The 27,621-nt window shown below is 62.6% G+C and overlaps 2 protein-coding genes across 3 annotated transcripts in view; one reads left to right on the top strand and one right to left on the bottom strand.

Moving 5' to 3' along the window:
- LOC118726745 (GRB2-related adapter protein) lies at nucleotides 1-27,174 on the top strand. 2 transcript variants are annotated; one of them, XM_036451870.2, is made up of 6 exons: nucleotides 1-19; nucleotides 6,478-6,570; nucleotides 12,398-12,495; nucleotides 16,138-16,260; nucleotides 24,852-25,020; nucleotides 26,721-27,174. In XM_036451870.2, the coding sequence occupies exons 2-6, from the start codon at nucleotides 6,493-6,495 to the stop codon at nucleotides 26,904-26,906; spliced, it is 654 nt and encodes a 217-aa protein (XP_036307763.1). In that variant the 5' UTR covers nucleotides 1-19; nucleotides 6,478-6,492; the 3' UTR covers nucleotides 26,907-27,174. The 2 variants fall into 2 exon arrangements, with proteins under 2 accessions (XP_036307763.1, XP_045442432.1); XM_045586476.1 differs by lacking the exon at nucleotides 1-19 and having other exon boundaries at nucleotides 6,424-6,570.
- Nucleotides 18,207-27,621, bottom strand: part of SLC5A10 (solute carrier family 5 member 10) — a 76,233-nt gene continuing 66,818 nt past the window's right edge. The window contains exon 16 of the mRNA XM_045586474.1: nucleotides 18,207-18,218. The gene's annotated coding sequence lies outside the window, so the exon portion shown is untranslated. The remainder of the gene's footprint in view (nucleotides 18,219-27,621) is intronic.

Here is a 27,621-nt window from a genome sequence, read left to right as displayed (position 1 = left end):
TCTCGGCAGCTGCTGGGAAGTTTCTGTAATCCCTGCCACGGGCTCAGCTGGGCCCCTCCAAGCGAGCTGTGCCCCATCTTTAAACACGAAACATCAGCAGAGACGCTCCTGTGTACAACACTTACAGGCGCCCACAACCCGTAGACAAAGCTTCACACCGTGTCCTTGTCTGTCCGGCCACAGAACCGCAGAACCACAGGACGCCTGCATAAAACCCACCGCACAGAGCACTGTCTCTCGGCCCAGAGGGTCAGGCTAAGGGCCTGGAGACCAGGCCAAGGACTGCCGGGTGTCTAGCCACCTGGAGCTGACCAGGCTCATCCAGTCTTTGTCTGAATCAAAGTTGGGCCAAAAGGCTGAAGGTCTACAAATTGGGTCTTTAGGCCATTATAAAACAACAATATCCAATCATTTTTTTGTTTCTCTTTGTTTCTGGTTCGGGGACTCCCCCCCAGCCTCCCCCCCCCCTCTCCCCGCCAACCCCAGAATCTTGGTGTTCTCCACAGTGAGAATATCTAAGGGAGCTTCTTGGCTCCACTTTCCTAGGTTCCCCTGGGCCTAGAATTCTTTCTTTTTAAAAATTATTATTATTTAATATATTTTATTGATTTTTTACAGAGAGGAAGGGAGAGAGATAGAAGAGTTAGAAACATTGATGAGAGAGAAACATTGATTGGCTGCCTCCTGCACACTCCCTACTAGGTATGTGCCCTCAACCAAGGAACATGCCCTTGACCGGAATCGAACCTGGGACCCTTGAATCTGCAGGCCAACGCTCTATCCACTGAGTCCAACCGGTTTGGGCAAGGCCTAGAATTCTTGTTTCCCATCCTCAGGAAGTCCCTGTGACTGTTCTACGTGCTCAAAGCCCCCTTTGTTGGAGATGTCTTGCACACCCAAGATCCGCTTTATCCACCTCTGGCCATTTCCCTTGCAGGAGAACGGAACCACAGGTTAGGACTCTGCACTCACTTTGTGTCCAGGACACATCTCAGTCACACACCCACCTCCCAGGACACCCGCTGCCGATGTGGTGCTTACCATAGTCCAGTGTCCTGCCTTGGCCCATGCGTGGGGTTGCTGCTTGCCCCGGTGCCCGTCCTCTGTCCCTTGTGTTGGATTTGCCGTCTTCTGAGAAACAGTCGGGCTCATCTATGGCCTCTGAGAAGAGACGGGGTCTCAGGCAGAGCAGGCCCCCCAAAATCAGGTGAGGTTTCCCCCTCAACTGGGGCCCTGCTCTGCACAGGCACAGAAACCCCGGCTGATTGCCCCCCAACAAAGGTTTGCTGCTCACACCCCCAAATTGTGAGAAATGCTCACCTGACCAAATTCAAATAACAGACTCAGAGACATGAAATATGGCAAAAATGAGATTTTTAATAAGGTCTTACAAGAGTGGTGTCCAGCTGACAGGCACACACGGAGCAGTGATGACAGGCTGTTCATCCATAGGAGGTGAGAGTCCGTCCTCCGGTCCCCATTGGCTGAGTACTATGGGGTTAATAGTTTTCCTCATCTGTCGCCTGGGTCTGTTGTCTGCTATTGGTTATTGAAAACAATGGGCCAAGGCCTTTTCTAGTTGCCTCCACCGCCCTTTGTCTAGGTGAATCTTCCTTAAATGTGCTGCTGGTCATGGACAGTTCTCTGTTCTTACACCCTCCCTGCCTCTCCGTATTCTGTTTGCCCCGGGAAAGTTCAGCAACCGATTCCATTAAAAGTTGACTTTGTGGCCGAAACCGGTTTGGCTCAGTGGATAGAGTGTCGGCCTGCAGACTGAAGGGTCCCCAGTTCGATTCCAGTCAGGGGCATGTGCCTTGGTTGCAGGCACATCCCCAGTGGGGGGTGTGCAGGAGGTGGCTGATTGATGTTTTTCTCTTGTTGATGTTTCTAGCTCTCTATCCCCCTCCCTTCCTCTTCGAAAGAAACCAATAAAGTATATTTTAAAACAAATATAAAAATAATAATAAAAGTAGACTTTGCTGAGGATGGATTGCAGAGGCCTATTTCCTACATACACATCAGCTAAGGGGTATTTTGTGTTCAGGGGGTTAAGCCTCCAATGTCTGGGCTGATAGTGAGCCATCATATAGGCTAGGGTCTAAGTGTTGCTGGAAAGGGACAGGGCCAGAGCACCTGCCTCATGCCAGCCTGTTGCGTGTGTGCTGTTGATTTTTTGCAGGAAAGAGTCACGTTTATTAAAGCTGGGACATGAGACAGGAAGGGCCTGGTTTAAAAGGAGCAGCAGGAGCGCTGAGGCGAGGGGGGCTGCAGGGCTGCAGAGACATTATGGGGAAGAAGTGAGCCAGGAGGAGCTGCTGTGCGCTCACTGGAGAGTCAGAGGAAAGGGGCCTTGGGACCAGCTACTGCTGCCTGTTGTTTCCCTGGTTGCAAGTCTCCCTTAGAGTGTAGCGGGAGGGGAGGGGAAAGGAGGGAGAGGGCGGGATGCCCCTTTGGGTCTTTGTCCGGAGGGTGTTAAAGGCTGTGGGTCTAGGGGAGGATCTCAATTCCAGGTGTGTCTTTGCAGGGCCGGGGTCTCCCCTGATTGGACAGCTCCAGGGCAGGGGGTCGTTAGTCTCCCAGCTGGTCCTGGCATTACCCTCCTGGGTTTGCTGCTTTCCTGGGCCTGGAGCTGAAACACCACCGAGGCCTCCATGTTGTCTCTGGGGAGGACAGGTCAGGGGTCCAGCCCACGTGATCAGCTGTGCTGGGGAGGAGGCCCCGGGGCAAGGTCCACACCAGCTTTGCCCCCCCCATCCCCCGGGGCACTGAGCTTCCTGCCCGGTGACCTGCTGTGTCTGCTGTGGATCGCTGGCCAGTTTGTTCAGCTCTGTCTCAGCCCCCCAGACCACTTGCCAGGGACTTGCCTAGCTTCCTACTGTCCTGCCTCCTCAGGACAGAGCCGGTCTGGGCAGCTGGTTCTGCTGTGCCCAGCGCTGGCTCTCGTGTGGCAGCTCTGGCAGGTCTCCCCGGGATCCCAGCTGCAGCTCCACGCTGAGGCTTGATATGCTCCCAGCTGCCAGCCCTGGTGCCCCCTCATCCTAGGCACCAGCATCCACCCTCAAGGGTCCTCACAGTCAAGTCCTGTTCGCAGGCTCCTGCTCTCTCTCAGAATCAGGCTGATTGCCCCCTAACAAAGGTTTGCTGCTCACACCCCCTCCCCCCATATTTTTTATTATTATTTTATTTTTATTATTTTTATTTTTTTTAAAATATATTTTATTGATTTTGTACAGAGAGGAAGGGAGAGAGATAGAGAGTTAGAAACATCGATGAGAGAGAGTCATAGATCAGCTGCCTCTTGCACACCCCCTACTGGGGATGTGCCCGCAACCAAGGTACATGCCCTTGACCGGAATCGAACCCGGGTCCCTTCAGTCCCCAAGCCGATGCTCTATCCATTGAGCCAAACCGGTCTCGGCTATTATTTTATTTTTAAAAATATATTTTTATTGATTTCAGAGAGGAAGGGAGAGGGAGAGAGAAATAGCAACATCAACGATGAGAGAGAATCATTGACCAGCTGCCTCCTGCACACCCCACACCGGGGATCGAGTCCACATCCAGGCCAAGGGCCCTGCCTGGGAATCAAACTGTGACCTCCTGGTTCATAGGTTGACTCTCTACCACTGAGCCACACCAGCTGGGCTCCATTGATTTTTAGAGAGATTGTAAGGGAGAGAGGGAGGGGAAGGAGAGAGAGAAACATCAATTGATTGCCTCCCACATGGGGTTGGGGATCAAACATGCAACCGAGGTATGTGCCCTGGACTGGGATTTGAACCCAAGGCCCTTCGGTGAGGCCAATGGTCTAACCACTGACCCTCATGGGCCAGGGGCCCCACACAGCTCTCCTGACTCTCTTGGCAAAAAGCAGCCCAGGCAGAGGCCATGTGGCACAGGGACTGTGGCAGAGGCCTGGGCTCAGATGGATGTGGATTTGAATTCCAGTCCTGTCACCTACCAGTCGCAGGCCCTTGGGAGAGCTACTCACCGGTTCGCGCGCGGCTCGGCCCAGAATAAGCGCTTTGACAAGCAGAGCAAACCGGCCGCCTGGCCCACAAGCCCGAGGACAGGTGCTCACCCTCAGAAAGCGAGCCTGCCCCACTCGGCCTCCAGACACCTCAGATTTGGAGTGGAGTGATCCCAACCCCTCCCCCAGCTGTACCATTCTGAGGCTGAAACCTCAGCCGACACCCAGCCGGAAAGAGCCCCGTTATCACATCCTGTCACTCTGGGTCTGGGGCCAGCGGAAGACAGGGAGGGGCTGGGAGGAGGGGTGCAGTGGCTCCAGGCCGGGCCGGGCCGGGCCTGGGCAGCTCCCCGATGCCATCCCAAGTGTTCCATGGGGCCACGGAACTCCCTCCAGCTGCCTCCTGGTCATGTGACAAGTTCCCGTTGTCCCCGGAGCACTTCCTCACTTCCAGCCTCATCCAGGGCTCCCTGCCCGCCCTGGAGCCAGACAGCTCTCCACAGAGACTGAGGATGGTCTTTCTGGAGGAGGGAGCGGGCCTGGGGTGCTTCTTGCTGTGCTTCTTACTGGAGGTGTCATTGCTTCTAGACGCTCTCTGCAGACCCAGCCAGAAGGGGGAAAATGTATATATATATGTGAGTGTGTATGGGACACTCACATATATACATGTGTCCACTCAACACACACATTATATATACAGGTATCCACTCAGTTAATATAAACATACTCATTTTATATATAAACTCATTCTGAATATTATACAGGGCATCCTCCAAAAATGTATACGCACGTTAGCAGCTGGTAGCTCAATAAACTCTGCCTTTATAATTATTCTAAGTGCCTGGTTGGTGTGCTCAGTGCAGGTCACAGTTCAATTCCGGGGCAGGGCAGGACATGTGCCTGGAGTGGCTGGTTTGACCCATCATTGATGTTTCTGTCTTTCCCTCTCCCTTCCTCTCTTTGAAATCGATTAAAAATATATATTTTAAAATAGAGGGAAGGTGAGTAACAAAGTCTGGAGAGGTGTGAAGTGGTCCCGGGGATGTGAGGTGTCTGGGGGTGTGAGGTGTGGGGGGTGTGAGGTGTGGGGGGTGTCAGGTGTGGGGTGTGTGAGGTGTGGGGGGGTGAGGTGTCCGGGGGTGTGGGGTGTCCGGGGGTGTGAGGTGTCGGGGTGTGAGGGGGTGTGAGGTGTCGGGGTGTGAGGGGGTGTGAGGTGTCAGGGTGTGAGGTGTCAGGGTGTGAGGTGTCCGGAGGTGTGGGGTGTCCGAGGGTGTGAGGTGTGGGGGTGTGAGGTGTCCGGGGGTGTGAGGTGTCGGGTGTGGGGTGTCCGGGGGTGTGAGGTGTCGGGGTGTGAGGGGTGTGAGGTCCCGGGGGTGTGGGGTGTCCGGGGGTGTGAGGGGGTTTGAGGTCCCGGGGGTGTGGGGGTGTGAGGTGTCGGGGTGTGAGGGGGTGTGAGGTGTCCGGGGGTGTGGGGTGTCCAGGGGTGTGAGGTGTCCGGGTGTGAGAGGGTGTGAGGTGTCGGGGTGTGAGGGGGTGTGAGGTGTCGGGGTGTGAGGGGGTGTGAGGTCCCGGGGGTGTGGGGTGTCCGGGGGTGTGAGGTGTCGGGGTGTGAGGGGGTGTGAGGTCCCGGGGGTGTGGGGTGTCCGGGGGTGTGAGGTGTCCGGGTGTGAGAGGGTGTGAGGTGTCGGGGTGTGAGGGGGTGTGAGGTGTCGGGGGGGTGTGGGGTGTCCGGGGGGGTGAGGTGTCGGGGTGTCCGGGGGTGTGGGGTGTCCGGGGGTGTGGGGTGTCCGGGAGTGTGGGGTGTGGGGTGTGGGGTGTGGGGTGCGGGGTGTGGGGTGTCCGGGGGTGTGGGGTGTCGGGGGGTGTGAGGTGTCGGGGGTATGGGGTGTCCGGGAGTGTGGGGTGCGGGGTGTGGGGTGCGGGGTGTGGGGTGTGGGGTGCGGGGTGCGGGGTGCGGGGTGCGGGGTGCGGGGTGCGGGGTGTGGGGTGTGGGGTGTGGGGTGCGGGGTCGGAGGGGGTGCGGTGGTGTGTGGAAGGGCCTGGACAGCCAGGAGAACAGCTTGGAGCGGATGGATCCAGCCCCTCCCCCTGGACCTTCCTGAGGCTGTGAAACCTCAGCGGACACTGACCGGACAGAGCCCCTTATCACACGGGCACTGGGAACCACGCAGGCGTGGCGCTCAGGAGACGTGGCAGGCGGATGGCAGAGCGGTGGGTGGGTGGGGCCTGATCGGGCAGGACGGCCGCGCAGCATCCTCCGCCGGGGACCTCAGTGTTGTCCTCCGTAAACGGGTGCAGGAGAGGGACCGTCCCCCGGGGCTGCCCAGAGACTCCCCCAGGTGGCTGAGGCTGTGCCTGTGCCGGGCCCCGCCTCCGGTGACATCCTCTGCTTCCTGTTTCTCCCTGTCGGGGGAGTTTCAGTCTCAGCTTCAAACGCACAAACCGGCCCTCACAGCAGAGGAAGACGGGCCTGCCTGCGAGGAAGCAGGAAGCCGCGGGAGCCGCAGCCGGGCCGGCTCAGGATGGAGTCCGTGGCCCTGTACAGCTTCCAGGCCACCGAGAGCGACGAGCTGGCCTTCAGCAAGGGCGACACGCTCAAGGTAGGGGGTCAGAGTGGCCGCGTGCCCACGTGGGGCGGGAGGCTGAGAACCGGGGTCCCAGGACAGTCCCCCCTTTGGGGGCCGGCCCAGCTTCTCCAGTCTCCGGAGCCATCTGGGGAGTGGGTGGTGGCTGTGACCTCCTGTGGGGCCTGGGGAGGTGTCTGAGGGGTTCCCAGGGAGGAGTTTGAGAAGCCGTTGGAGAGGTGGTGGTGGAGGGCGGGGAGGAGCAGGGGGAGAGGAGGAAGTCCTGGGAGAGGATGGTGCCGCGGACCTGTGGGTGAGGAGCTGTGATTTCGGGGTTGAGAACCAGCTCCCAGCAGCCCGGAGAAAGGGGTAGGCCCCACCACTGCCACTGCGTCTCGTCTGGGCCTTTGTAAGGGACGCCTGCCTGCCAGGGCGGCCGGGCAGAGGGGTCTGTGGGCTCTCTCTGGCTCAGACTGCTCAGGCGCTGGGTTCAGGAGTGGCCGTGCCAGGAGGCAGGTGCCGAGCTGCCATGCCCCTCCGGTCTCGAGTCTCTTCCCCGGCCACCCACCGCCCCGCCCCGCAGCAGTGGGCGTTTGACGAGATGTCCCGCCCTGAGCCCGGGCCCACCTTGGCCCAGCGCTTCCAGCGCGCCCTGTGGCCACCCTGTGGCCGCCAGCCCAGCCCAGCAGCGGGCCCGTGTCCGGCTCCAGCTGCCCGAGCCGAGGCACAGGGTGCGACAGGACTTGTTAGAATGAGGTCCAGTTTGAAGGTGTGTCCTTGACTCTAGGAACCGTCTGTCCCTGAGGCTGAAGGACTGGGGAGGTTGATGCTCCACACAAGGAACCACGTCCCCTGTGCCAGGGTGCGGGCTCCCAGCACACCTGCTGGAGGCGTGCGGCCCGGTGGGGACGGAGGCGGGCCTGGCTTGCCAACCTAAACCTAGGTGTGAGGACGGAGGACGGGGCTCAGGGGAGTGGCCAGCGGTGGAGAGGGTGGGGCAGGGGTTCCCAAGGCCATTGTAAAGGCTGTAACACCCCCACGCCCTGTCACCCCGATTCCTGTGCCCACCTTTCCCACCGCAGCATTAGTCATTTCCCACCGACCTTTGCTAGAGCGTCAGCCGGTTCCTGTCTGCTTCCGTCAGGGGTGCTGGCTGCTGAGCTCACGCTGGAGCCGCAGGGCACAGAACTGCGTGGCACACACAGGCTGTCGCTAAACAAGGGATGTGTCGAAGGAAGGAAGGGAGGGAGGGAGGAAGGACAGGAGGGAGGGGGCAGGGAGGGAGTGGGGAGGAAGGACTAAGTGTTAGCGGACACTGGGGTGCCTCCAGTGGGACCCCCCTCCCCCGTGGCGGAGGCCAAGGAAGAGGCCTGAAGCTCATAAAACGGGTGAGGAGTGAGCAGGGCCACTTTCTCCTTCGCTCTGTGGAGCGACTCTGTCCGGCCTGCTGAGATGTAGCTGGCACATAGGACGGTGCTGGTGGAGCTGTGCAGTGGGACCCGGTACCCGTCTGTATGTGCCACGTCCCGCCGTGAGCCGGGCGGGCAGCTCACCGCCTCCCAGCCACACGCTGCCTCCTGAGGACTTTTAAGACCGACTCCCCTCACTGCTCTCAAACGTGCAGCAGAGTTACTAGCCGTGTCTCCATGCTGCATTCCACATCCCATCACTGATGTATCTTAACCGAGTGTGTGCCTTTGACCCCTTCTCACACACACACACACACGCACACACACGCACACACACGCACACACGCACACCCGCTGCCTCTGGCACCCAGCAGTGGCTCTCTCTGAGCCCCCGAGCACCTGCTCGCTCCGGGCCCTGTCCTGCATGCGGAGGGCACAGCAGAGCCCTGCCTCTCTGGGCCTGACAGTCCGGAGGCCGCTGACCCGAGGCCCAGGGGGCTGAGGAGTCCACATGGGAGGGGGAGCACAGCAATCACGGCCGGGAGCAGCGGTGCCTGTGTGAGACCTGGAGGAGGAGCAGGAAGCGGTGTGCAGGCCGGGCTCTGGCCGGGCAGACCTGGAGGCAGGCCGGGGCAGGACCTGCTCACACGGCGGGAGGACTGAAAGGCCGGCCTGCGGCTGAAGGCAGGGAGCGAGGAGGTCCATGAGGCAGCAGGCAGGGAGGCAGGGGGCAGTAGGCAGGGAGGCAGGAGGCAGGGGGCAGGGGGCAGGAGGCAGGGGGCAGGGGGCAGGAGGCAGGGGGCAGGAGGCAGGAGGCAGGGGGCAGGGGGCAGGGGGCAGGGAGGCAGGGAGGCAGGGGGCAGGGGGCAGGGGGCAGGGGCAGGGGGCAGGGGGCAGGGGGCAGGGAGGCAGGGGGCAGGGGGCAGGGGGCAGGGGCAGGGGGCAGGGGGCAGGAGGCAGGGGGCAGGGGCAGGGGGCAGGAGGCAGGAGGCAGGGGCAGGGGCAGGGGCAGGGGGCAGGAGGCAGGAGGCAGGGGCAGGGGGCAGGGGGCAGGGGGCAGGGGCAGGGGCAGGGGGCAGGGGGCAGGGGCAGGGGCAGGGGGCAGGGGGCAGGGGCAGGGCAGGGGGCAGGGGGCAGGGGGCAGGGGGCAGGGGCAGGGGGCAGGGGGCAGGGGGCAGGGGGCAGGAGGCAGGGGGCAGGAGTGGGGCTGGACTCCTGTGAAGTGAGCTATACTCAGAAAGGCTTCCTCAGCGATGCTTTAGAATAGGGGTGTCGAACTCAATCAGAGAAGGGGCCAAAATCTAAAATCCAGCCTAAATCGCGGGCCAAATGGTTTACTGAACAGTCATAAACTGTCATTGTGATGGAAACGCAGCGGAGTGCAGTGATGACAGCGCGGTGCGGGCCACATTGCAAGGCCTGGCGGGACCGATTTGGCCCGCGGGCCTTGTGTTTGACACATGTGCTTTAGAAGGTAACAAAACCCTGAAGGATCCCGGGTCCCGTCCAGGCAAGGGTAGGTGCGGGGCGCGTGCGGGAGGCACCTGATCGGTGATTCTCTCGCATCCACGCTTCTCTTACTCTGTCTCTGAAAATCCATATTGATGCATTATTATTAACTTAATACGTTATTATTAAGATCATATTCAGAGTCTGTGCATTCATCCTTCTTTTTTAACATGTTTTCTTCAATACTATTTATCTTGACTCCTGAGATGTCTGGAGCTCCACCTCGCACTCGGGGGGTGGCTTCCTGTGACTATAAACATGTGACTGTCCCGCTTCCTCTCCTGGTGGCCCTTTCTGAGCAGCAGCAGCATCTGGGCGGGTGCTGGCCCCAGGGCCTGGCCCTTTCAGCCATCCACCCGCTTTCCGAGCGCAGTGTGGACCAGGCCCTGCACAGCCATGCCCACCGTCCCGTTCCACCTCCTCTGCCCCACTGGCTGCTCCCTCTGTCCCACTAGCTGCTCTCTCTGCCCCACTGGCTACTCCCTCTGCTCTGCTGGCTGCTCCCTCTGTCCCATTGGCTGTTCCCTCTGTCCTGGCTGGCTGCTCCCTCTGCCCTGCACACTGTCACCCATATCTCCCCACTTCCGGTGCCTGTATTCAGGGTCTCGGGAGGTGTTTCTCGGCCACCCCATCTGACCCCTGTTGCAAACCTCCCTGCCCAGCCGGGCGTCTCAGCCGGAGTCTCAGCTATGATATCCTGTTGTTCCCAGGCCACCTACTGCTACATTCTTACCTCGGTGACTTGTTTCCTTCCTTTCTAAACACTTTCCCCCCTTTTTATTGACTTTATTGGGTGGAACTGTTGAACAATACCATGCAGGTCTCAGGTCACAGCTCCGCAGCACATCATCTGCACACTGTTCTGTGCTCACCAGCCCAAGGCAAGCCCTGTCCGCCACCCTTATAGGCCCTCCACCTCCTCCACGCCTTCCTTCCTTCCTTTCTCATTACCTTTACCGCCAGGAGGTGAGCTCCCTTCCCTGCTGTGTTACTGGAGCATCACTCAGTGATGCTCAGGAAACAGCAGGTGAGCAGACAGCAGACTTCCTGTCAGGAAGGGCGAGCAGGCGGGGGGTGCACTGGTGAGAACCAGCCCAGGCAGATGGCCAGTGCCCAGGCACAGGAGGCCCGTGGCGGGGGGAGCGCCCTGCAGGGGGAGGCTCAGGGGGGGGGGGGCCGTCGCAGAGAGGAATGCCATGTCTCTGAGGGTCTAGCAGGCGTCTTCAAACTACGGCCCGCGGGCCACATGCGGCCCGCAGAGGAGTCTGATCCGGCCCGCCAGGTTTTTTGGGCAGTGAGCGCAGCCGAGGTGTTACAGTAGGAATTAGTAGTTCATATAGTCCGGCCCTCCAGCTCTCTGAGGGACCGTGATCTGGCCCCCACTTTAAAAAGTTTGAGGACCCCTGGAGGGCTTCTGAACCACATTAACAGTAAGAACTCAGCTACTGTCCACAATGAGAACGCCTCTGGGTCCTCAGAATGAAGATAACAGAAGGTAGAACAAGATAGCAATTGGATTAAATATTTTACATTCACACGTCTGCGGGACTTGGAGTCCACAAGGCACGGCCACGCTCGGTGCAGGCGCGGCCGCACCCGCTCCCCGGTGACAAACGGGCGGCGTGGCGAGGCGGGCAGACCGTGGGCGAGAGCCCCAGGCTCCAGGCACCTTCCTGGAATCTGTGCTTGAATTTCCTAATAAATTGGAAGACTTGTTTTGTTTTGTTTTCAGCAAAAGTTTTCCTGAGTCAGCCACCTGCTTCCTCTGTCCCTGGGCTGCTGCCCTGCCCCGGCTGCGGGCAGGAAGGAAGGACTCGCAGCGCCCGGGGCAGACGAGGGTGCCAGCTGGCCTGGGTCAGGCTCAGGCTGGGTCCAGGGAGTCCCTCCAGCTCCTCCAGGAAGACCGCCTGTCCGGGCGCTGCTTCAGGCAGCCCGGCCAGGGCCCCTCGGGCCGTGCCCTCCGGGGGAGCTGCTCTCTGCCCCGTATTTCCACTCAGCAATGTCCCCCCGAGGACCCAGCCACGCGGGGCCTGCTGCAGGACTAGCAGGAGAGACGCCCTCCCAGGCTTGGGACCGAGACTAACTGGGAGGGAGAGGGAGAGTAACCTGGTGAGCAGGGTCTCCCTGAAACCAGCTGAGCTGGACCCCAGGCCCGGAGTCCTGCCACTGTGTGGCCCTGCCTGCCCCTCCCATCTCGCCCCTCCTGCCTCCCCCGCTGCAGCCTGGCTCACCCCCTCGGGGGCTGTTTCCCCCATCTGTGAAGTAGCCCTGGGCTCTGTGACCTCAGAGGGTTGTATGGAAATCAGGGCGATTGCCCAGAGAAGGGAGGGCTCTGGGGGCCTGGCCAGCGGGTCCCACAGCCGCTTGACTGCTCACCCGCAGCGACTCCCACCCGACTCGGCTGTTTCGGTTCCTCTGGGCCACCTGTGGGTGCCGGGCCTCGGGCTGTGAGCCAGGAGCCAGTGACCCGAGCCGGCCAGGCATCAGCCTCACCTAGCCCAGCACTCTGCTCTCCCCGCTCCCAGGGCCTGAATGCACCGCCTCCTGCTGAGTGGTCACCCCGAATCAGACTGTGAGGGCGGTGTGAGTGCAGGCAACCTGAGGGGCCCCCAGGCGGAGCCCGGGCAGGGGCACTGGCCTCCCGGGACGCTGGCCTGCCCCGGGCTTAGTGCTGGCGGGACCTGTGGGACCCCGCGCTCCAGGCCAGCCCAGGGCCCAGGCTGCGGGGTCTGGGTGCCTGAGCCCAGCTGCAGCCCCGTCGGGGACAGGGACGCGGTGCCCCTCCTGGGGACAGGCTGGCCTGGGTGGGGGCGCAGGACGGAGGAGCCAGGCCTGACCCCCGTCCCCTGCCTGTGGAGCCCCCCGTGGAATGCCCAGGACTAACGGGGACCCCGCAGGCGCTGAGCAGGGCTTCTCTCCAGTGGCTGATGTCTCTCCTCCTGCAGATCCTGAACATGGAGGACGACCAGAACTGGTACAAGGCTGAGCTCCGGGGCGCCGAGGGCTTCATTCCCAAGAACTACATCCGGGTCAAGCCCCACCCGTGAGTGGCCATTGCCCCAGCCCTGTAGCTTAAGGCACCCCACACCCTGCCCTGTGCAACCGAATGTCCCCACCCGCCCAGCCCTGCGAGGTGAGAGTGAGGGGGCAGGGGAGGGTGGCGGGTGTGCCGTTTGGGGCATAGGAGAGAGAGCAAGGCATTGGCCAAGCAGAACCTGGATCAGCCCAGGGAGGTCCTAGTCAGGCTCCCAGCATGCGCCCCGGCCCTGAGAATGGCGGGAGCAGGTCCCACCCAGAACAGGCCTCAGTGGCCAAGACTCTGGAAAGCCCAGCTGCTCACTCAGCCAGTCGCCAGGTCCTGGCCAACCTGGACCTGCTGAGCTGCTGGGGCGGCCTGCAGGGCCAGGACAGAAAGCACAGGGGGCGGAGGCAGCACTGAGCAGCCCCAGGAGGCATCTGGGGAGAAGTGCAGTGAGTGAGGCTGTGAGGGTGGAGTTAGCTCAGTGGAAAAAGAGAAGGCTGGTCAGGAGGAAGGTGCGAGATACTGAGGGAGAGCCCTGGGGGGGGGGGGGGGGTCTGAGCAGGCGAGGGACTCAGTCAGCCGTGGAGGCCAGGGGCACGGCCAGGCAGGCGGGTCGGAGGGGAGGGCTACAGGGCCGGGTGGGGCCAGAGAGTTCCCTCTTCCTCTGTCTCTGGGTTACTTCCAAAACCGCTACAGCCTCCACTTCATGCGCTGGACCAGGCCCTCCCAGGGCTGCAGCCCCCAGCGGACTCCAGGCCTGGGTCCGGGGCTGCCATCTTCCTGGCAGTAAAGGGAGAGCCTGAGGGAGAGATGGTAAGACCCCGCACAGGGCCAGCGGGTACAGGCAGGGTCCTGGCTGTGGGCTGGGGGGTCTCCAGGTGGCAGTGGGACCAGGCAGACCCGAGCCCGAGCCCGAGACCCATAGCTGCTGAGGAGTCCTGAGTGTGTGTGTGGGGGGGGGGGTTGACAAAGGTGTGGCCGGGGCCAGGCCTGTCGGGCAGGCTGGGGTTGAGGCAAGGATGCACCAGGCTGTGGGGGCGCGGAGTGTTCCAGTCCGCAGTGACCCTGGGCTCAGCTCCGGCTCTTGTCTGGACAGAGTAGGAAAGGGGTTCACCCCACAACCCAGCCAAGGCCATGCCCAATTTTGTCCGTGGCTAACCGCAGCCCTGGCCCCAAAGCGGTGGGGAAACTCCAGCTCTGGGCCTGGCCCAGCCCATCAGGCCTCAGGGTGAGTGGAGGGCGGTGCAGAGGCGGGCAGGTTCCCCTAAAGCCCTGTGCCTCCCCCAGGTCCACTTCCCCCTGAGCACCCAGCACCGCGCACACCTGCCCCGGGTCCCAAGGAGAACTCCCAGAGGAGGAGCATGCCCTGCGGGGCCTCGAAGTTAGAGCAGAAGTTTGCCAGGGAGGACAGCAGGCAGACCTACGCAAGAGATGCTCAGGGGGAGGAGGCGCGGGGTGGGGGGAGGCGCGGGGGGGGCGAGGAGGGAGGCGCGGGGGGGGGGGGAGGCGCGAGGGGGGGAGGCGCTGCGGGGCGGGGGGAGGCGCAGGGGGGGAGGCGCAGGGGGAGGAGGCACAGGGGGATGGCTGGAGCTGGCTCATGACAGCAGCAGCTGCAGGACGCCCGCGTGCACAGCAGCACAGACAGGTGGAGAGGGCCAGTGGCTTGCTCAGGTCACTTGGCTGGCAGGAGGCACAGTGATCTGCAGCAGGCTGTGGGCCTGGGCTGTGGGCCTGGGCTGTGCTCCCAGGAAGGGCGGGGGGAGGAGGAAGCCCTTATGAGTAAGTCTGAGGTCAGGGACTTGCTGACCTCAGGGAGAGTCTGAGGTCAGGGACTTGCTGACCTCAGGGAGAGTCTGAGGTCAGGGACTTGCTGTGATCTTCTCTGGCTGAGGTCAGGGACTTACTGTGATCTTCTCTGGCTGTTTCCATGCCGGTGAGCCTTCCATGCTAGGTGCCGGGTGGAGGAGCTGGCGGGGAGAGAACAGGCTCTGGGCAGTGAGGTGGGCTTGTTCAGCCGCCCCAGGGAGGGGCCTGGGACCAGCCGGCGGTGTGGTGGCCACACCCTTTGGGGGTGACAGCTGCCCACAGGCTGACACCTCCTGTGGGGTTTGTGGTTCTTTGAAGACACCAGGCCCTCAGGACATGCCCATGCAGAGCCCAGTGGGCCTGCACCTGTGTCCTGCTGGGCTTCCCCGGCGCCCTCCATGGCCAGCTCAGCCTCTGGCGGGGGCTGCGTCCAGGACCCCGACTCCAGGGACCCAGGCTGTGCTCCCCAGGAGTGGCCTGGCCATCCACATGCAGCGACCACTTCCCCGCTGCTGCTCCCGGGATGCCCGCTGTCTGGGGCAGCACTTGGTCGGCACCTCGCTTCTGAGGTGTGGGCTGTCGTGGGGGCAGGGCCTGAGACCCGGGGGCGGCCAGGGCGTGGCTGTGGAGTGGGAAGGGGCGGGCAGGAGCCGGCGGGTGCGTTAGTGGGACCAGGGCAGCTGGAGAGTCTCAGGCTTTCAGGCGGGCAGGGCTGGGGCTGGCTGTTTGTCCACCTGCGCCTGGTCACCTGCCATCGCTGAGTGTGCCAGGCTCAGCACCGGGCGGAGCGTGCCAGCCCCAGGGAAGTCCTGGGACAGAACCCCAGTGTTTGTTGCATCTGCCATCGACCTCGGTGGCCATGGTTCCACCAGGAGACTGGCTGCTCCGGCCACCATTCCCACCCCTCCCCAACAACGAGGGGCTGAGACCTGGACTCCGAGGGGGGGAGCCAGGCCGGCAGGGGATGGGGTGGGGACAGGAATGGCCTGGAGCCCTGCAGCAGATGGGCAGCCTGAAAGAGAAGCTGGGTCCCAGCCTTTCACTCCCAGACCCTGAGGGTGGTGGGGACCTTGCAAGATTCTAAGCATTAATCAGGCACCTCCTGTATACCCAGTTCTGTTTGGGTAGCAGGAAAAGGGACTTGTACCAGGGAGAAAAGCCCAGGTGGCCAGTCTGTGCATCTGTGAAATGGGTATAGGGTGAGATCCTTCCTCATCAGATCAGAGCTGCTGTTGTTTTTGTCATTGTTTTAATTTTATTTTTTTCACTTTTAAGAATCTGTTATTCAGCCCTAGCCAGCTTGGTTCAGTGGATAGAGCATTGGCCTGCGGACTGAAGGGTCCCAGGTTTGATTCCCGGTCAGGGCACATGCCCGGGTTTTGGGCTTAATCCCAGTGTGGGGCATGCAGGAGGCAGCCGATCAATGATTCTCTCTCATCACTGATGTTACTATCCATCCCTCTCCCTTCCTCTCTGAAATCAATAAAAAGATATATATATATATATATAAAAAAAAGAGTCTACCATCTAAAATGGAAAAGCTCAGCTGGGCTGGCTGGGTTTGATCTCACCGAGGTCTGATATTTCTGTTTCCCTGATGGGATGTGTCTTCCTGGTCTGGTGGGAAAAGATTGGCCCCGGAGCCAGAAGGCTGGGGTTGGTTCCCAGCTCCTCCTGCCACAGCACGTAACCTTGGGCTCGTTGCTTCATCTCTGTGCCTCAGGTTCCTCATCTTTAAAATGGGTGCAATGGGACCGTGTGCATTTCGGGACTGCTGTGAGGATGAGCGATGCTGAGCACTGGGCACAGAGAAGGCGGCCGCCCGCCCCCACTGCCTCACCTGTCCCCTCTCTGCAGGTGGTACTCGGGCCGGATTTCCCGGCAGCTGGCGGAGGAGATTCTGATGAAGCGGAACTACCTGGGAGCCTTCCTGATCCGGGAGAGCGAGAGCTCCCCAGGGGAGTTCTCCATCTCTGTGAAGTGAGTTGTGGCCTGCGGGAGCCAGGCGGGGGGCAGGGGGGCGGGGAGGCAGCCCTGAGCTGTGCCCAGGCGCTGGTCAGGCTCGCAGACGGAGGAGGCAGGCATGGCGCCCCGGAGAGGAGCAGCCAGCAGATGCTCGGCAGCTGGCCATCGGGGGTGAGGGGAGGACACCCCTCCAGGCGTGGCCGGGGCAGTGAGGATGGGCCTCCAGTGCCAGGCTGGGGGTCTGACATCATTCTACGACCAGGAAGGGCCGAAGATTGGTCCTCAGGGAGGAAGAAGGTGCTGGTGGCTCATGTGATGGGAGCGACTAGGACAGGAGACCCCGGGCAGCAGGGCAGGCCTTCAAAATGTGCTCGGACGGGGGGACCTGACCGGAGCAGGGCCGCTGGGGCGGCCGGCATGTGTGGTTGACGTGGTGCAGGGAAGAACTCACCCGTGAGTCCAGGTGACTTTGCGGGACACTGATTGAAGCTGGGCAGTGAGACAGGAAGGGCCGGGACAGAGGCAGCAGGAGAGCCAGAGGAAGGGGGAGGGGGCAGGGGAGTTCACTAAGGAGTCGGAGAAAAGGGGCCAGGGAGACAGATCACATCGGAGGGTGAGCCGGGACAAGCTGCCGCTGCCCATTGCTCCCTGGTTGCAAGTCTTGTGGGTCCCGTGGAGCGCAGGGGCGCCCACCCGAGGGGAGGGAAGGCGGGGGCGCTCCTGGGAGGGGGAGTGCCGGCTGGGTCCCTCCTGGAGGGTTTATCGCTGGGCATTTAGGGGAGGTCCCAGGGGAGGGTCTTAGCAGAATATTCACCAGCTTTCCAGGGCTGTCCCTTCAGGGTCGGGGTCTCCACGGACTGGTAGGCGCCAGGGCAGGGTCGTTGGTCACGGCCGCTGGTCCTGGTGCCGCCCCTGGATTCGCTGCTCTTCCAGGCCTGGAGCTGACATGCAGCTGAGGCCTCACTGTGATCTCCAGGGAGGCGGCTTCCGTGTCCTGTGACCTGCTGGCAGTGCGCTCAGCTCTGTCTCACTTTCCCCTGTTGGTTCACCAAGGAATTTTCCCAGCTCCTTACCGTCCTGCCTCTCATCTGTATGGGGACATGGCAGAGAGGACGGACTCTGGAACCCGGCTGCTGGGTTCAGATTCCGGCTCTGCACTTCCCGGCTGTGTGACCTTGGACAGGCCACTCACCCTCTCTGTGCTGGTTTCCTCCCACGTACAGTGAGTTATTGCAAGGATGAACTAAGTCGGTGTATCGGGAGCCATTAGAACAGGGCCTGGCATGGAGGCAGATGTCCGGCTCTGAGACCAGGCAGCTCCTAGGGCATGGGGTTAGCCAGGCCCAAGGCCACATGGGTGATGGGGGTCCAGGCTGGAAGGAGTGGGGTGGCGGGGTCAGGCCCTGGTGGTCTCTGTCCTCCCATCTCCAGTGTCTGTGAGAGAGGGAATTTCCCTCCCTCCCCCTCTCAGTGCTTCTGGCTGGTCAAACAGTTAAAATGCATGAGATGGACTAACTGCAGAGAAATGATCAGATTCGTTCACATGTGCACAGGTGGGGGCCCCATAAGGAGAGGCGCCTGGAGTCAGACGGGGTTCAGGCTGAAGAGAAAGGAGGGCAGTGGTTTGGGACCTCACGGGCAGGAGGCGCTCACGTGGAGGTGGAGCGCCAAACTTTGGGCGGGGAGGTACCGGCCGGGCCGTGGCTCCCAGCGGCCCCGGAGGCGGTGCAGGCCTCGCCGGTCCCTCTATCGTCACGCCGCCCGCCCCCCACTCCCTGACCAGTCCCCTGCGAGACGCCATGCCTGGCGCAGGCCTCTCGGTTCTTTAGGAAAAGGGAGCATCCACGGTTCCCCCGAGTCTTCTGTTTCTTAAAAATAACCAGTGGACGTCCCCCAGGGGCCCTCTGAGGGCAGCCTCGCCCTCCCCACCCCCCGGGCCAGAGGGTCTGGATGCAGAAACTCGGGGCTGGGCCCTGCACCCCCACTCACTGCGAAGAGGAGATGGCAGTGCCCATGTGGCCGCCCAGTGGCCTCTGGACACGGCGCCAGGCGGGCCTTTGCATGGCTCCTGGAATTAGCTCCAATCCAAGTCACCAGCAAAGCAGGGTCCAGGGAAGTCACCGGGCGGCTCCCGGAGCCTGGGCAGCAGGAGGTGGGGGCTCTCCCAACCCTCCCCCCTCCCCCTTCCCCCCCTTCCCCCCCACACTCCCTCCTCCCTGACTCACCAGTCAGGCGGCCTCCCCGCAGAGCCTCCCGCACTGCCTCTTACGTCGGTGCATGCCGCGGAGCGGGTGCTGTGGAGGCTCACACCCACCTCTCAGCTCCTGGTGTGCCAGGCATGGAGGCAGGCCAGGGAGGGGTCCAACCCGGGGTGGGGGGGAGGGTTGGCACGCCTGGCCAGGGTGCTCGTGATGAATGAACAGTGAACAGGGGGTGGGGGGAATTCAATGACAAGCACATTCCAGGTGCTTGAGGAGGAGAGCGTGTGCAAAGGCCTGAAGGTGGCCGGGAGGTGTGGGCCGGAGAGCAGGTTGGACCAGGAGACAAGGCAGGGCCTGGAGCCAGCACCGATGGCCGAGAAGGCCTGGGAGCCCCGGGAGAAGTCCTGGCCCCACGGTGAGAGCACAGGACTGCTGCCCTGCTGGCCGGTTTGCGCACCCACCACTCGTGGTGTCCTCCCCCTGGCTTCGTCGCTGGGTCAGGGCTCCGGGGCCTGCTCCCACTCCCGGCCCCTCGTCTCTTACGGAGCCTCTCGGTGGTCCTTGCGGGATCGGGCGGCGATCAGAGGAGGAAACAGACTCAGAGAGCCCGTGTGGCCAGGCCGTGGGCTTCGGGCAGGAACCTGCGGCTGCAGAACCTGGCCCTGTGAGCCTGTTTCCTCACCTAAACCCGAAAGTCTGCGTAGGGTGACGCCGAGCACAGAGTAAAGGTGCTTCATACCTGCCAGTGACAGCATCATCATCACACAGCCCTCCGAGGCCGCACGGGGCCCCGAGCCCTGCCCAGGCCCGGGGCGGCTGGAGAAGGTGGTGGGGAGGTGGGCGCCCCGTGCTCGCCTGGCTCTGCTCAGCCCTGCTGGCACCAGAGTCCCACTCTCCCCTGTGCTGCCCTCATCGCTAACGGAGAGTCAGCGACAAAGGCCTTCCTGAGGTGGCGGCTGCAGGCTCGGCCAGGGCATCCCCTCCCTCGCCGGGCGGCTCCCGGGCCTCTTGCCCCCTTGTGTGCTGCCTGCCGCTTGCTCCTGCGGAGCTGTAAGCTGTCAGAGTGTGTTATGGCCTCGGGAGCCTTTCCGAGTCTGCAGAGGGCTGTGCCCGCCCCTGCAGGAGTGTGCCCACTCTGTGGCTGGGCTGTGGCTGCGCACACTCACTCCGGCCGCCTGGGCTCCTCTCGTCAGTGAGAATCGGTTCCCCAGCGAGGGGTTTGCTTCCTCTTAGGTAGAGGTGCCCGGACTCGGTGCCCAGCCTGCCCGCCCCGGGTCCCTGAGCACCACGGCGCCGCCTGGCCCGGCCCCGGGTTCAGATACGAACAAATAGAGCGAAGCTCCCGTCCTTCGGGCTCTCGTTCCGCTGGGCTAAGGGACGGTAAATGAATGGCGAGTAAATCACAAACTCCCGGGAGGTGATAAAGACCTGGGAAAATGAAGCAGGAACGGTGTGTGTGTGTGTGTGTGTGTGTGTGTGTGTGTGGTTTTATACATGCAAAGACTGGGAGGAATTGACTCCAGAAACAGTTTACAGGTAAAACAAGCCACCAACAACCAAAAGAACCCCTGAAGCTCAGAGAGGAGCAGTGACTTGCCCAGATCACAGAGCAAGGGAAGCAGAGCGAGTGCCCATCGGCCCTGTGCCTGGCAGACTTATCTCCTCTGCCACCCCTTCCCCAGACAGGGCAGGGAAGGCAGCCCCTCCCAGGTCACAGAGGGAAACTGAGGCTGCCGAAGGCCAAGCCTAATGGAGACCACCGGAGGGCAGTCAGCACCCAGCACTCTGCCAGGCTGTGCTGTGAACGGCCCAGCCCGTCTCATCCTCTGGCCCGTCTCATCCCCACCGCCACCCTTGCCGCTGCCGCCGCCGCCACCCAGCCAGAAAAACCCGCCCGGCAGGACTGGCTGCTGCTCGCGTCAGGCCTGACCTGCTCCTTGCGCTTTCCCACCGGCCCAGGTGCCGGCCCAGGAGCCGGCCCAGCCCCTCAGCCCCCGGGGTCACACACGGAGACAAACGCAGCCAGAGCTGCTCAGGGAGGGATGCGCACACCCAGTCACACAGCGGAGACAGCCGCCTGGCACCCACGGCCAGGACACAGGCACGCACGGCCTAGGCACTGCCCGCCATCCTGGACCAGCTCCGCGCTGGGCTCGGAGCCCTCGGCTGCCCTTCCACTGCTGCTCGGACGGCTCGGACGGCAGGCCGCTGTGCTCAGCCCCTCAGCCAGGGCCTGCCTGCCCCCAGAGGCCGTCCTCTGCGTGCCCACCGCTCCCTGGGCGGGGAGAGGGCACCCGGGAATGGCTTCTCAGGCGCCTGGAAGGATGGCTAGGGCCAAGGCCAGGCAGAAAAGGAGGAAACGGGTTCCTGCCGAGAGACAGCGGCGAGGCCCGGACCCCGGGCCTGGGCGGGAGAGACCGCCTGGTGCGCAGTCCGGGGGTCAGCAGAGGGGGGCACGGGCCGAGCCTCAGGGAGGTGTGTCACCGGTCAGGCTGGGCTGGCCCAGCAGCCCCCTGGCTGCAGGCAGGCCCCCTCTGGCCTGCTGTCCTCACAGGGACAGGCTCTGGGAGGGATGGGAGAAGGGACGAGACCTGCCCTTCTCTGAGCACTACGCATTGAGGGCTCTTGAATTCTCAGGTTGGAAGGTTCTAGAATTCCTGGGTCTCTTGCCCTTTTCCCATATCTCATCTCTTGTTCTCCACTCCCTGACCCTCCTATATGCTCAGAGAATGCTTGCTGTTGTTTTTAAAATTTTTTATTGATTTTTTTTTTTTAAGAGAGAGAAAGAGGAAGTGAGAGGAAGAGTCAGAGAGAGAGAGGGAGGTGGGAGGGGGGAAGAGAGAGAGAGAGAGAGAGAGAGAGAGGACATCCATTGGCTGCCTCTTGCACACCCCCTACCTTGGATTGCGCCTGTGTGTGACCTGGCATGTGCCCTGACCCGGAATCTAGCCGCAGCCTTTCTAAGCCGCACTGGCCAGGGAAGGATGCTTTGTTCTGAGTAACTTTCCAGGTAACAAGATAACCTTCAAACACCAAAATGTTCCAAGCTGTGGCCATTGGAGGTTGAGATCTTTTCAGCCCACCACCCCTCGCCTGCCCCCACCTGGAGGAGGGCCATTGTGCTGGGGCCTCCCACGGCTCCGAGGCAGGCTCTGCCTCTGCCCGGCCCTCAGGCCTGCTCCCTGCTCCTCATCCTTCGCTCAGAGGGACGGGCACCAGGAAGTCACCGGCAGTGGCTGCTTCAGGGAGGGTTGTGGCCCCGGCCGCTGCAGGTCAGAGGCAGGAGCACCGTCCACATGTCCTCTCCAGTCCCCGGACACAAACAGGGGTGCCCGCAGCCATGGCACCTGGAGCAACACTTGCTGACGGCCCACAAGTGGCCTTGTCTTGGGTTCAAGGCCATTGCTCGCATGGTCAGAGCCTCAGCGTTTTGGCCTCAGTTCTGTGGTGGGAACGGACTCGCTCTGGGGCTGGGCCTGCGCCTGGAGGCCGAGCCACAGCTGGCAGCCCGGGAGGCTTCAGCAGGCTGACAGCCATCGCCTGGCCAGCAGCTCTCACCGCCCTGCAGGGGCTGCCCGCCTCCCGCCCAGGGCCGTCTGGGTGGCTAGTCGGGGCTTCTCAGAGGCCAGAGGCAGAGTCGGAGTCTGGCTGGAGAAGAACGAGGAGGGACCAGGATGTGCAAAGCCGGGGTGTGCTTCCAGGTGGAGGGAGAGGTGCTTTGTGTTTTGGACCCTTGACACGGGCAGGTCGGGGACTCCCCCTCTGCCCTCTGCCCCCCACACCACGGAGCATTTACCTTGCACAACTCTTCATCTTCAACCTAACAAAGCAGCCACCAGGATGTGGGGGGCGAGCGGCAGGCAGGTGGGCAGCGAGCAGGTTGGCAGCGCGGGACAGACGCGTTCCCGTCCGGCCTGAGACGCTGGCGTGCGGGCACCTGGACAGACCCAGGCCGAGAGAGCTACCCGGCTGTCAGTGTGCTGGATCCAAAGTCGTTTAGCAAAACTGAAATTCAGAACCTGAGGTGTTCTTTTCTTTTTATTAGCGAGTTTCCAGACAGTATTTAGTTCTCCCCTAGTCGCAAACAAAATGATAGCACGGCTCCCTCCCAGGCCGCCCTGCCCGGGCACACACCGGGCCGTGCCCAGAAGGCCCTCAGGGCAGGGCCCGGAGCCCCGGAGCAGTGAGCTGGGTGTGGAGGCGGGAGGGCGCCCCGCTTGGCCAGGCGGAGAGGACAGCGGGCACGCCTCCTGGGGCCACAGCCCGGGCAGGACGCCGAGGAGTAGCTCTGGACATGGCGTGACGAGATCTGGGACACGATTGTCACGATGGGACCAGCATTCCTGCTGCTGCTGCTGTACACAGTGATGACCAGTTGGGCACGTACGTGACACGTAGGAGCTCAGATGTGGCCCCGCTCTGGCCAGGTGCTGGCTGCACGTGGGGCCTTGGTTTCCCCGCAGCAAAATGGGCCGTTTGCTCCTCCCCACCCGTGCGCGCCTGGCCGCCTGCAGCAGGGGGGAGTCACAGTGCCCGCTCCCACCGTCCTGCCTGACCCACCAGCATCTCCCTGGCCCCCCGGCACGTCCTGACCTGGCCTGGTCCCTCCGCTCTGGCCAGCTGGGAGAGGCTGGCGGTCTCCGCTCTGAGCGAGGAGTGTGAGAGGATGTGGTGGCTGGGCTTGGGCTGGGGGGCTGGGCGAGGGTGGGGGCGAGAAGAGGCTGCTGATTGCATCAGAGATTATAGAAGGAAAGAGGACTAGCCTAATACTGAGTCTTGGTGTTAAGATTTTGTCCTGAGGGCAATGGGGAGCCATGGAAGGCTCTTTCTTTTTATTATTAAACTAGAAGCCCGGTGCACAGATTCATGCACTGATGGGGTCCCTCAGCCTGGGCCTCGGGGATTGGGCTGAAACAATCTCTCTGACATCCCCTGAGGGGTCCTGGATAGCGGGAGGGTGGTTCTCAGGTTCTCAGCAGCTCCTGCATTGAGTGTCTTCCCCTGGTGGTCATTGTGCATCATAGTTACCGGTCCGGTGGTCGGAGGTTTGCTTAGCCTTTTATGTATATAGGCTAGGGGCATTCATGCAAGAATAGGCTTTTCTTCCCCCCTCCCCTCCCCCCGGCATTGGCTTCCCTCTGGCACCCGGGACCCGGGCTTCCCTCCAGCCACCAGCACCGGGGACCCAGGCTTCCCTCACAAAGGGAGGCCCTGCCCACCCACCACCCGCTACAGCCCACCGGTCAGTGGCCTGAGCCTCCCTCTTTGGGAGCCCCCCGATTGATTGCCTCGTCAGCCAGTGTCCTGAGCCTCCCTCTGAGGGGATTATGGGGTGATCATGGGGCGGTGGCTGGGCCCCCCAACCAATCACATCACACCCGCCTTGGCTGGCCTGGTGCCAGATGGTTGTCTGGATGATGGTTCTGCCATTCGGCCATTCGGTCGATTTGCATATTATGCTTTTATTATATAGGACTGACTGGGTGACATTGATCATCATGAACATGTAGGTTTCTGTGTCACAAAGACCTGTATACTGCACTGTGTGGCCACCACCCAAAGTCGAATCTGCTGTCCGCACAGAAGTATATTCCACACCAGGGCCTCAGGTGGGTGTGGGTGGGAAGGACAGCAGCACCCAACATGCCTAAGCTCCCCTCCCACCCACAGGCTTAGGCCTGAGTCAGAGCCGCCTGAGAATTTGCTCCTTAAGTAACTGCAAGAGCAGGGAGGGGACGCAGCGGGAGGAGAAGGGAAGGCTGAACGGGATGTTATAGAGCAGAAATGGCCCTCGCGGCCCGAGGGGTGCTCAGTGGTTAGAGCGCCGCCGGGGCACAGGTTTGATTCCAGTCAAGAGCATGTACCTGGGCTGCAGGCTCAACCTCCAGCCCACATCGGGAGGCAGCCAATCGATGGGTCTCTCTCACATCGGTGTTTCTCTGTCTCTAGCCCTCCCTCCCACTCTCTCTAAAAACCCACAGAAAACTGTCCTCAGGTGAGGATTAACAAGCAGAGAGGGGAAATGCGCTCAGAGAAACCGATGTCACGTTGCCAGGAGCCACGGCCAGCATTTTCTGTGGGGGGGAGGTCACCCAGCGACCTCTGTACACCGGAGGCAGGAGGTGTTAGGAGGAAACGGAGGGTCAGAGAGTGACTTGCCTACAGTCACAGCAAGAAGATGCCAGGTCCAGGGTCCACCCCTTATGGGCCAGGGGTGCTCCCGAGGTCTCCCATGGAGCCTGGCGGGACGCCCGGCCTGCCCTCCCTCCTGCACCGCCTGAGCCCGGGTCTCACCAGGAGAGAGGAGGGCTGGGCCCAGGGCGAGAGGGGGGTCGCAGGGCCGTGCTGGGCCGGAGCGGTCCCTGGCCATAGACCCAGCCCCGGTGACCATGTCCTCCCCTGCAGCTACGGGGACCAGGTGCAGCACTTCAAGGTGCTGCGGGAGGCCGCAGGCAAGTACTTCCTGTGGGAGGAGAAGTTCAACTCCCTCAACGAGCTGGTGGACTTCTACCGCACCACCACCATCGCCAAGAAGCGCCAGGTCTTCCTGCGGGACCAGGAGCCCCCGCTCCAGGTAGGTGGGCGGGCCGGGGCGGCACCTGCTGAGGGAGCCAGCCAGGGTGTGAGGCTCTCTTCTGGTGTTGCTGCAGGGAAACAAGGCTGCGAAGGAGAGGGGGGGGGAAGGGAGGAACAGACTGGCAATTCCCTGGGCAAACCATGGCTGGCACACAGTAGGTGCTCAATAAACGTTGAATGGCTGAAGGTACTGACACCTACTGAGCCTTCCGAGAGCCACGCACTGGACTGGGCTCTGCACTGAGCTTCCCTGTCCGCGCCGGGCGGGTGAGGCCGCTGAGGGAGCAGAGTGATGTGACTCACCAGGCCGCCGCCGGCCGGTAGCTCAGTCCTGCTTCCTGCCCAGAGGTGCCGGCCTTGGGCGGGGGTGGCAGCGTGGGTGAGGTCCTGGCCAGACACGGTGTGTGTGGGGGAGGCTGGCCACCCTGTGTCCTCGCTCGCAATCCCAGCAATTTGCCAGCCAGCCTTTCATCAGGGGCTGGAGGCCAGCTCTCATTAGGATGACACACCCGCTAATGGGGTTTTAGCCCCGGTGTGCTTTTCCTTGGGGGGAAGGGGTGGCCAGGCCTGGGCTGGAGGCAGGACCCGCGACAGCCCTGCTGAGCCCGGGCTCTGCAGAGGGAGGAGGCTAGTGGATGCTGAGGGAAGCCAGTCCTGCCTATTCCTGGGCCCCAGCTGCCTTGCCCGGCGCGATTTCAGGGCCAGTTCCTCCCTCTCCTGGGCCTCCGTGTGCCCTCTGTCCCATAGCATGTGCCCTGGGATCTGACATTCCGGGAGTCAGCAGTGCCTCGGACATGCCCCCCAACCCCCACCCCGTTTGCCCCCTGCCCCACCGGGAGGCTCCGCCTCCGCAGCCCGACCTGGGTCAGATCAGCCCGAGCCTCCTCTGGGCCTCTGTACCCCAGACCTTCAGCCCCCCTCGCTGCCCGGGCCAGCTCTGACTCTGAAGAGTGTGAGCTCCCCACTCGCACCACTTCCCTGGGCCCCGCCCCGGCATGGCCTGCCCTGTGGGGAGACTCCAGAGCTGGCTCGGTCTCTCGGGACCCGCCGCCTCCTCCTTCCTGGGCAGAGAACTGCTCATTACAGCCGGTGCCGATCCTATCGCCGTCCTGCCCGGCCTCCTCCGGGCTGGGAGGAGGTGTCCTGGTGTCAGGCTGAGAGCTCCGGTCCAGGAGCCATTCGAAGGCGGGGAAACTGAGTCCCACGAAGGGCGGGGACTTAACCAAGGTCACTCCAGAGTGTGGGGACTTAACCAAGCTCACTCTGGGGCGCAGATGGGACTGGAGGCCAGGCCCGAGAGCTGGGGCAGCTCGGAGTGACGCCTTCTCTCCCACAGCCCCGCCGAGGGCAGCAGCAGTCACGTTACCGGCCGTGTGTGACCCCGGTGGCCTCGGGGCCTGGAGTCCAGTTATCACGGCCATTGCACAGCCAGGGAACTGAGACCCCGGCCGGCAGGGACTGAACCCCCCCTCCCTGAGGCCAGGCTCGGTCCCAGCAGAGCCCAGGACAGCAGGGCTCCCTGGAGTGGGGTCTGTGTGGTGGCCGTGTGGATAGGAGGGTAGGTGCGGGCAGCAGGAGGCCCATGCGGGTGGCCATCCCAGTGACCTCAATTCTGCCTTGAAACCATTGCCCTTCCCGACTGGCAAATCCCTCCTCTCGCCCGGCCTCCGAGGCCCACTGACACCGCTCTGCTTGCAGCCGCCGCGGGCCAGCTTCGCCCAGGCCCAGTTTGACTTCTTGGCCCAGGACCCCTCCCAGCTCAGCTTCCGCCGCGGCGACATCATCGAGGTCCTGGAGCACCTGGACCCGCACTGGTGGCGAGGCCGGTTCTGCGGGCAGGTGGGCTTCTTCCCCCGGAGCTACGTCCAGCCCGTGCACCTCTGACCGAGCCCGCAGACCACCGGCCACAGGACGCTGAGTCCAGAGAGACCGTGGACGCCCCTCCGGGCCCCGGGCTGGGCCCAGCCTCGGTAGGGACGCGGCCTTGGACGGCCCAGCCCAGCCCACTGCTCCACACGAACCCAGGGGGCTGCCCAGGTGCCACAGACACACAATGTGCAGTGCCTGCCGAGCAAAGGCGCTCCCGGTTCCCGCCCGCCTCTCCGCACTGGTCACCAGCACTGTGACACCCGTCAGTGCCCCACCCCCTGGGCCCGCCCACCCCTCCCTCTAAAGGACCCCGAGGAGTTGGCTAGTGGAGAGGTGGCTTCAAGGTGAGGGACGGTGCGGGCGCTGCACCCCTGGTGGCCTGGCTCACTGGACAGACCTGGTGGAGACCAGCTTCTCCGGAGCCCGCCTGGGCCCCTGACGCCGCGGTGAAGGCAGTGGGGCGGCTGCTTCTCACAACGGTCAAGGCCTGAGGGGCGAGCCCTGGACATAGCCGCCGAGGGGCTCAGTTCAGGCCCAGGCTCTGCCCGGGCCCAGGGGCTGGGAGGACCTGCGGGCCAGGGCGAGCAGGGCCTGGGCTGGACTCGGAAGCCCAGCAGCATGGGGGGCACCCTGGGGGGCCTCAGTAGAAGATGGAATGTGCCCCCAGCAGGGGGTTACTAGGCCGCGCCTGCCCGGAGTCTGGGCACCTTTGGGAGCAGGAAGAGAGGGG

Source organism: Pipistrellus kuhlii, unplaced genomic scaffold, assembly GCF_014108245.1.
Source record: "Pipistrellus kuhlii isolate mPipKuh1 unplaced genomic scaffold, mPipKuh1.p scaffold_m20_p_23, whole genome shotgun sequence".
Taxonomy (NCBI): domain Eukaryota; kingdom Metazoa; phylum Chordata; class Mammalia; order Chiroptera; family Vespertilionidae; genus Pipistrellus; species Pipistrellus kuhlii.
This window is presented reverse-complemented; position numbering and strand designations above follow the sequence as displayed.

What these genes read in the sequence shown, in the direction of transcription:
- LOC118726745 (XM_036451870.2), top strand. Translation starts at nt 6,493, where the DNA reads ATGGAGTCCGTGGCCCTGTACAGCTTCCAGGCCACCGAGAGCGACGAG. An exon ending in ATCCGGGTCAAGCCCCACCC is followed by an intron (nt 12,496 to 16,137) that starts GTGAGTGGCCAT and finishes CCCTCTCTGCAG; the next exon opens with GTGGTACTCGGGCCGGATTT. An exon ending in GAGTTCTCCATCTCTGTGAA is followed by an intron (nt 16,261 to 24,851) that starts GTGAGTTGTGGC and finishes CCTCCCCTGCAG; the next exon opens with CTACGGGGACCAGGTGCAGC.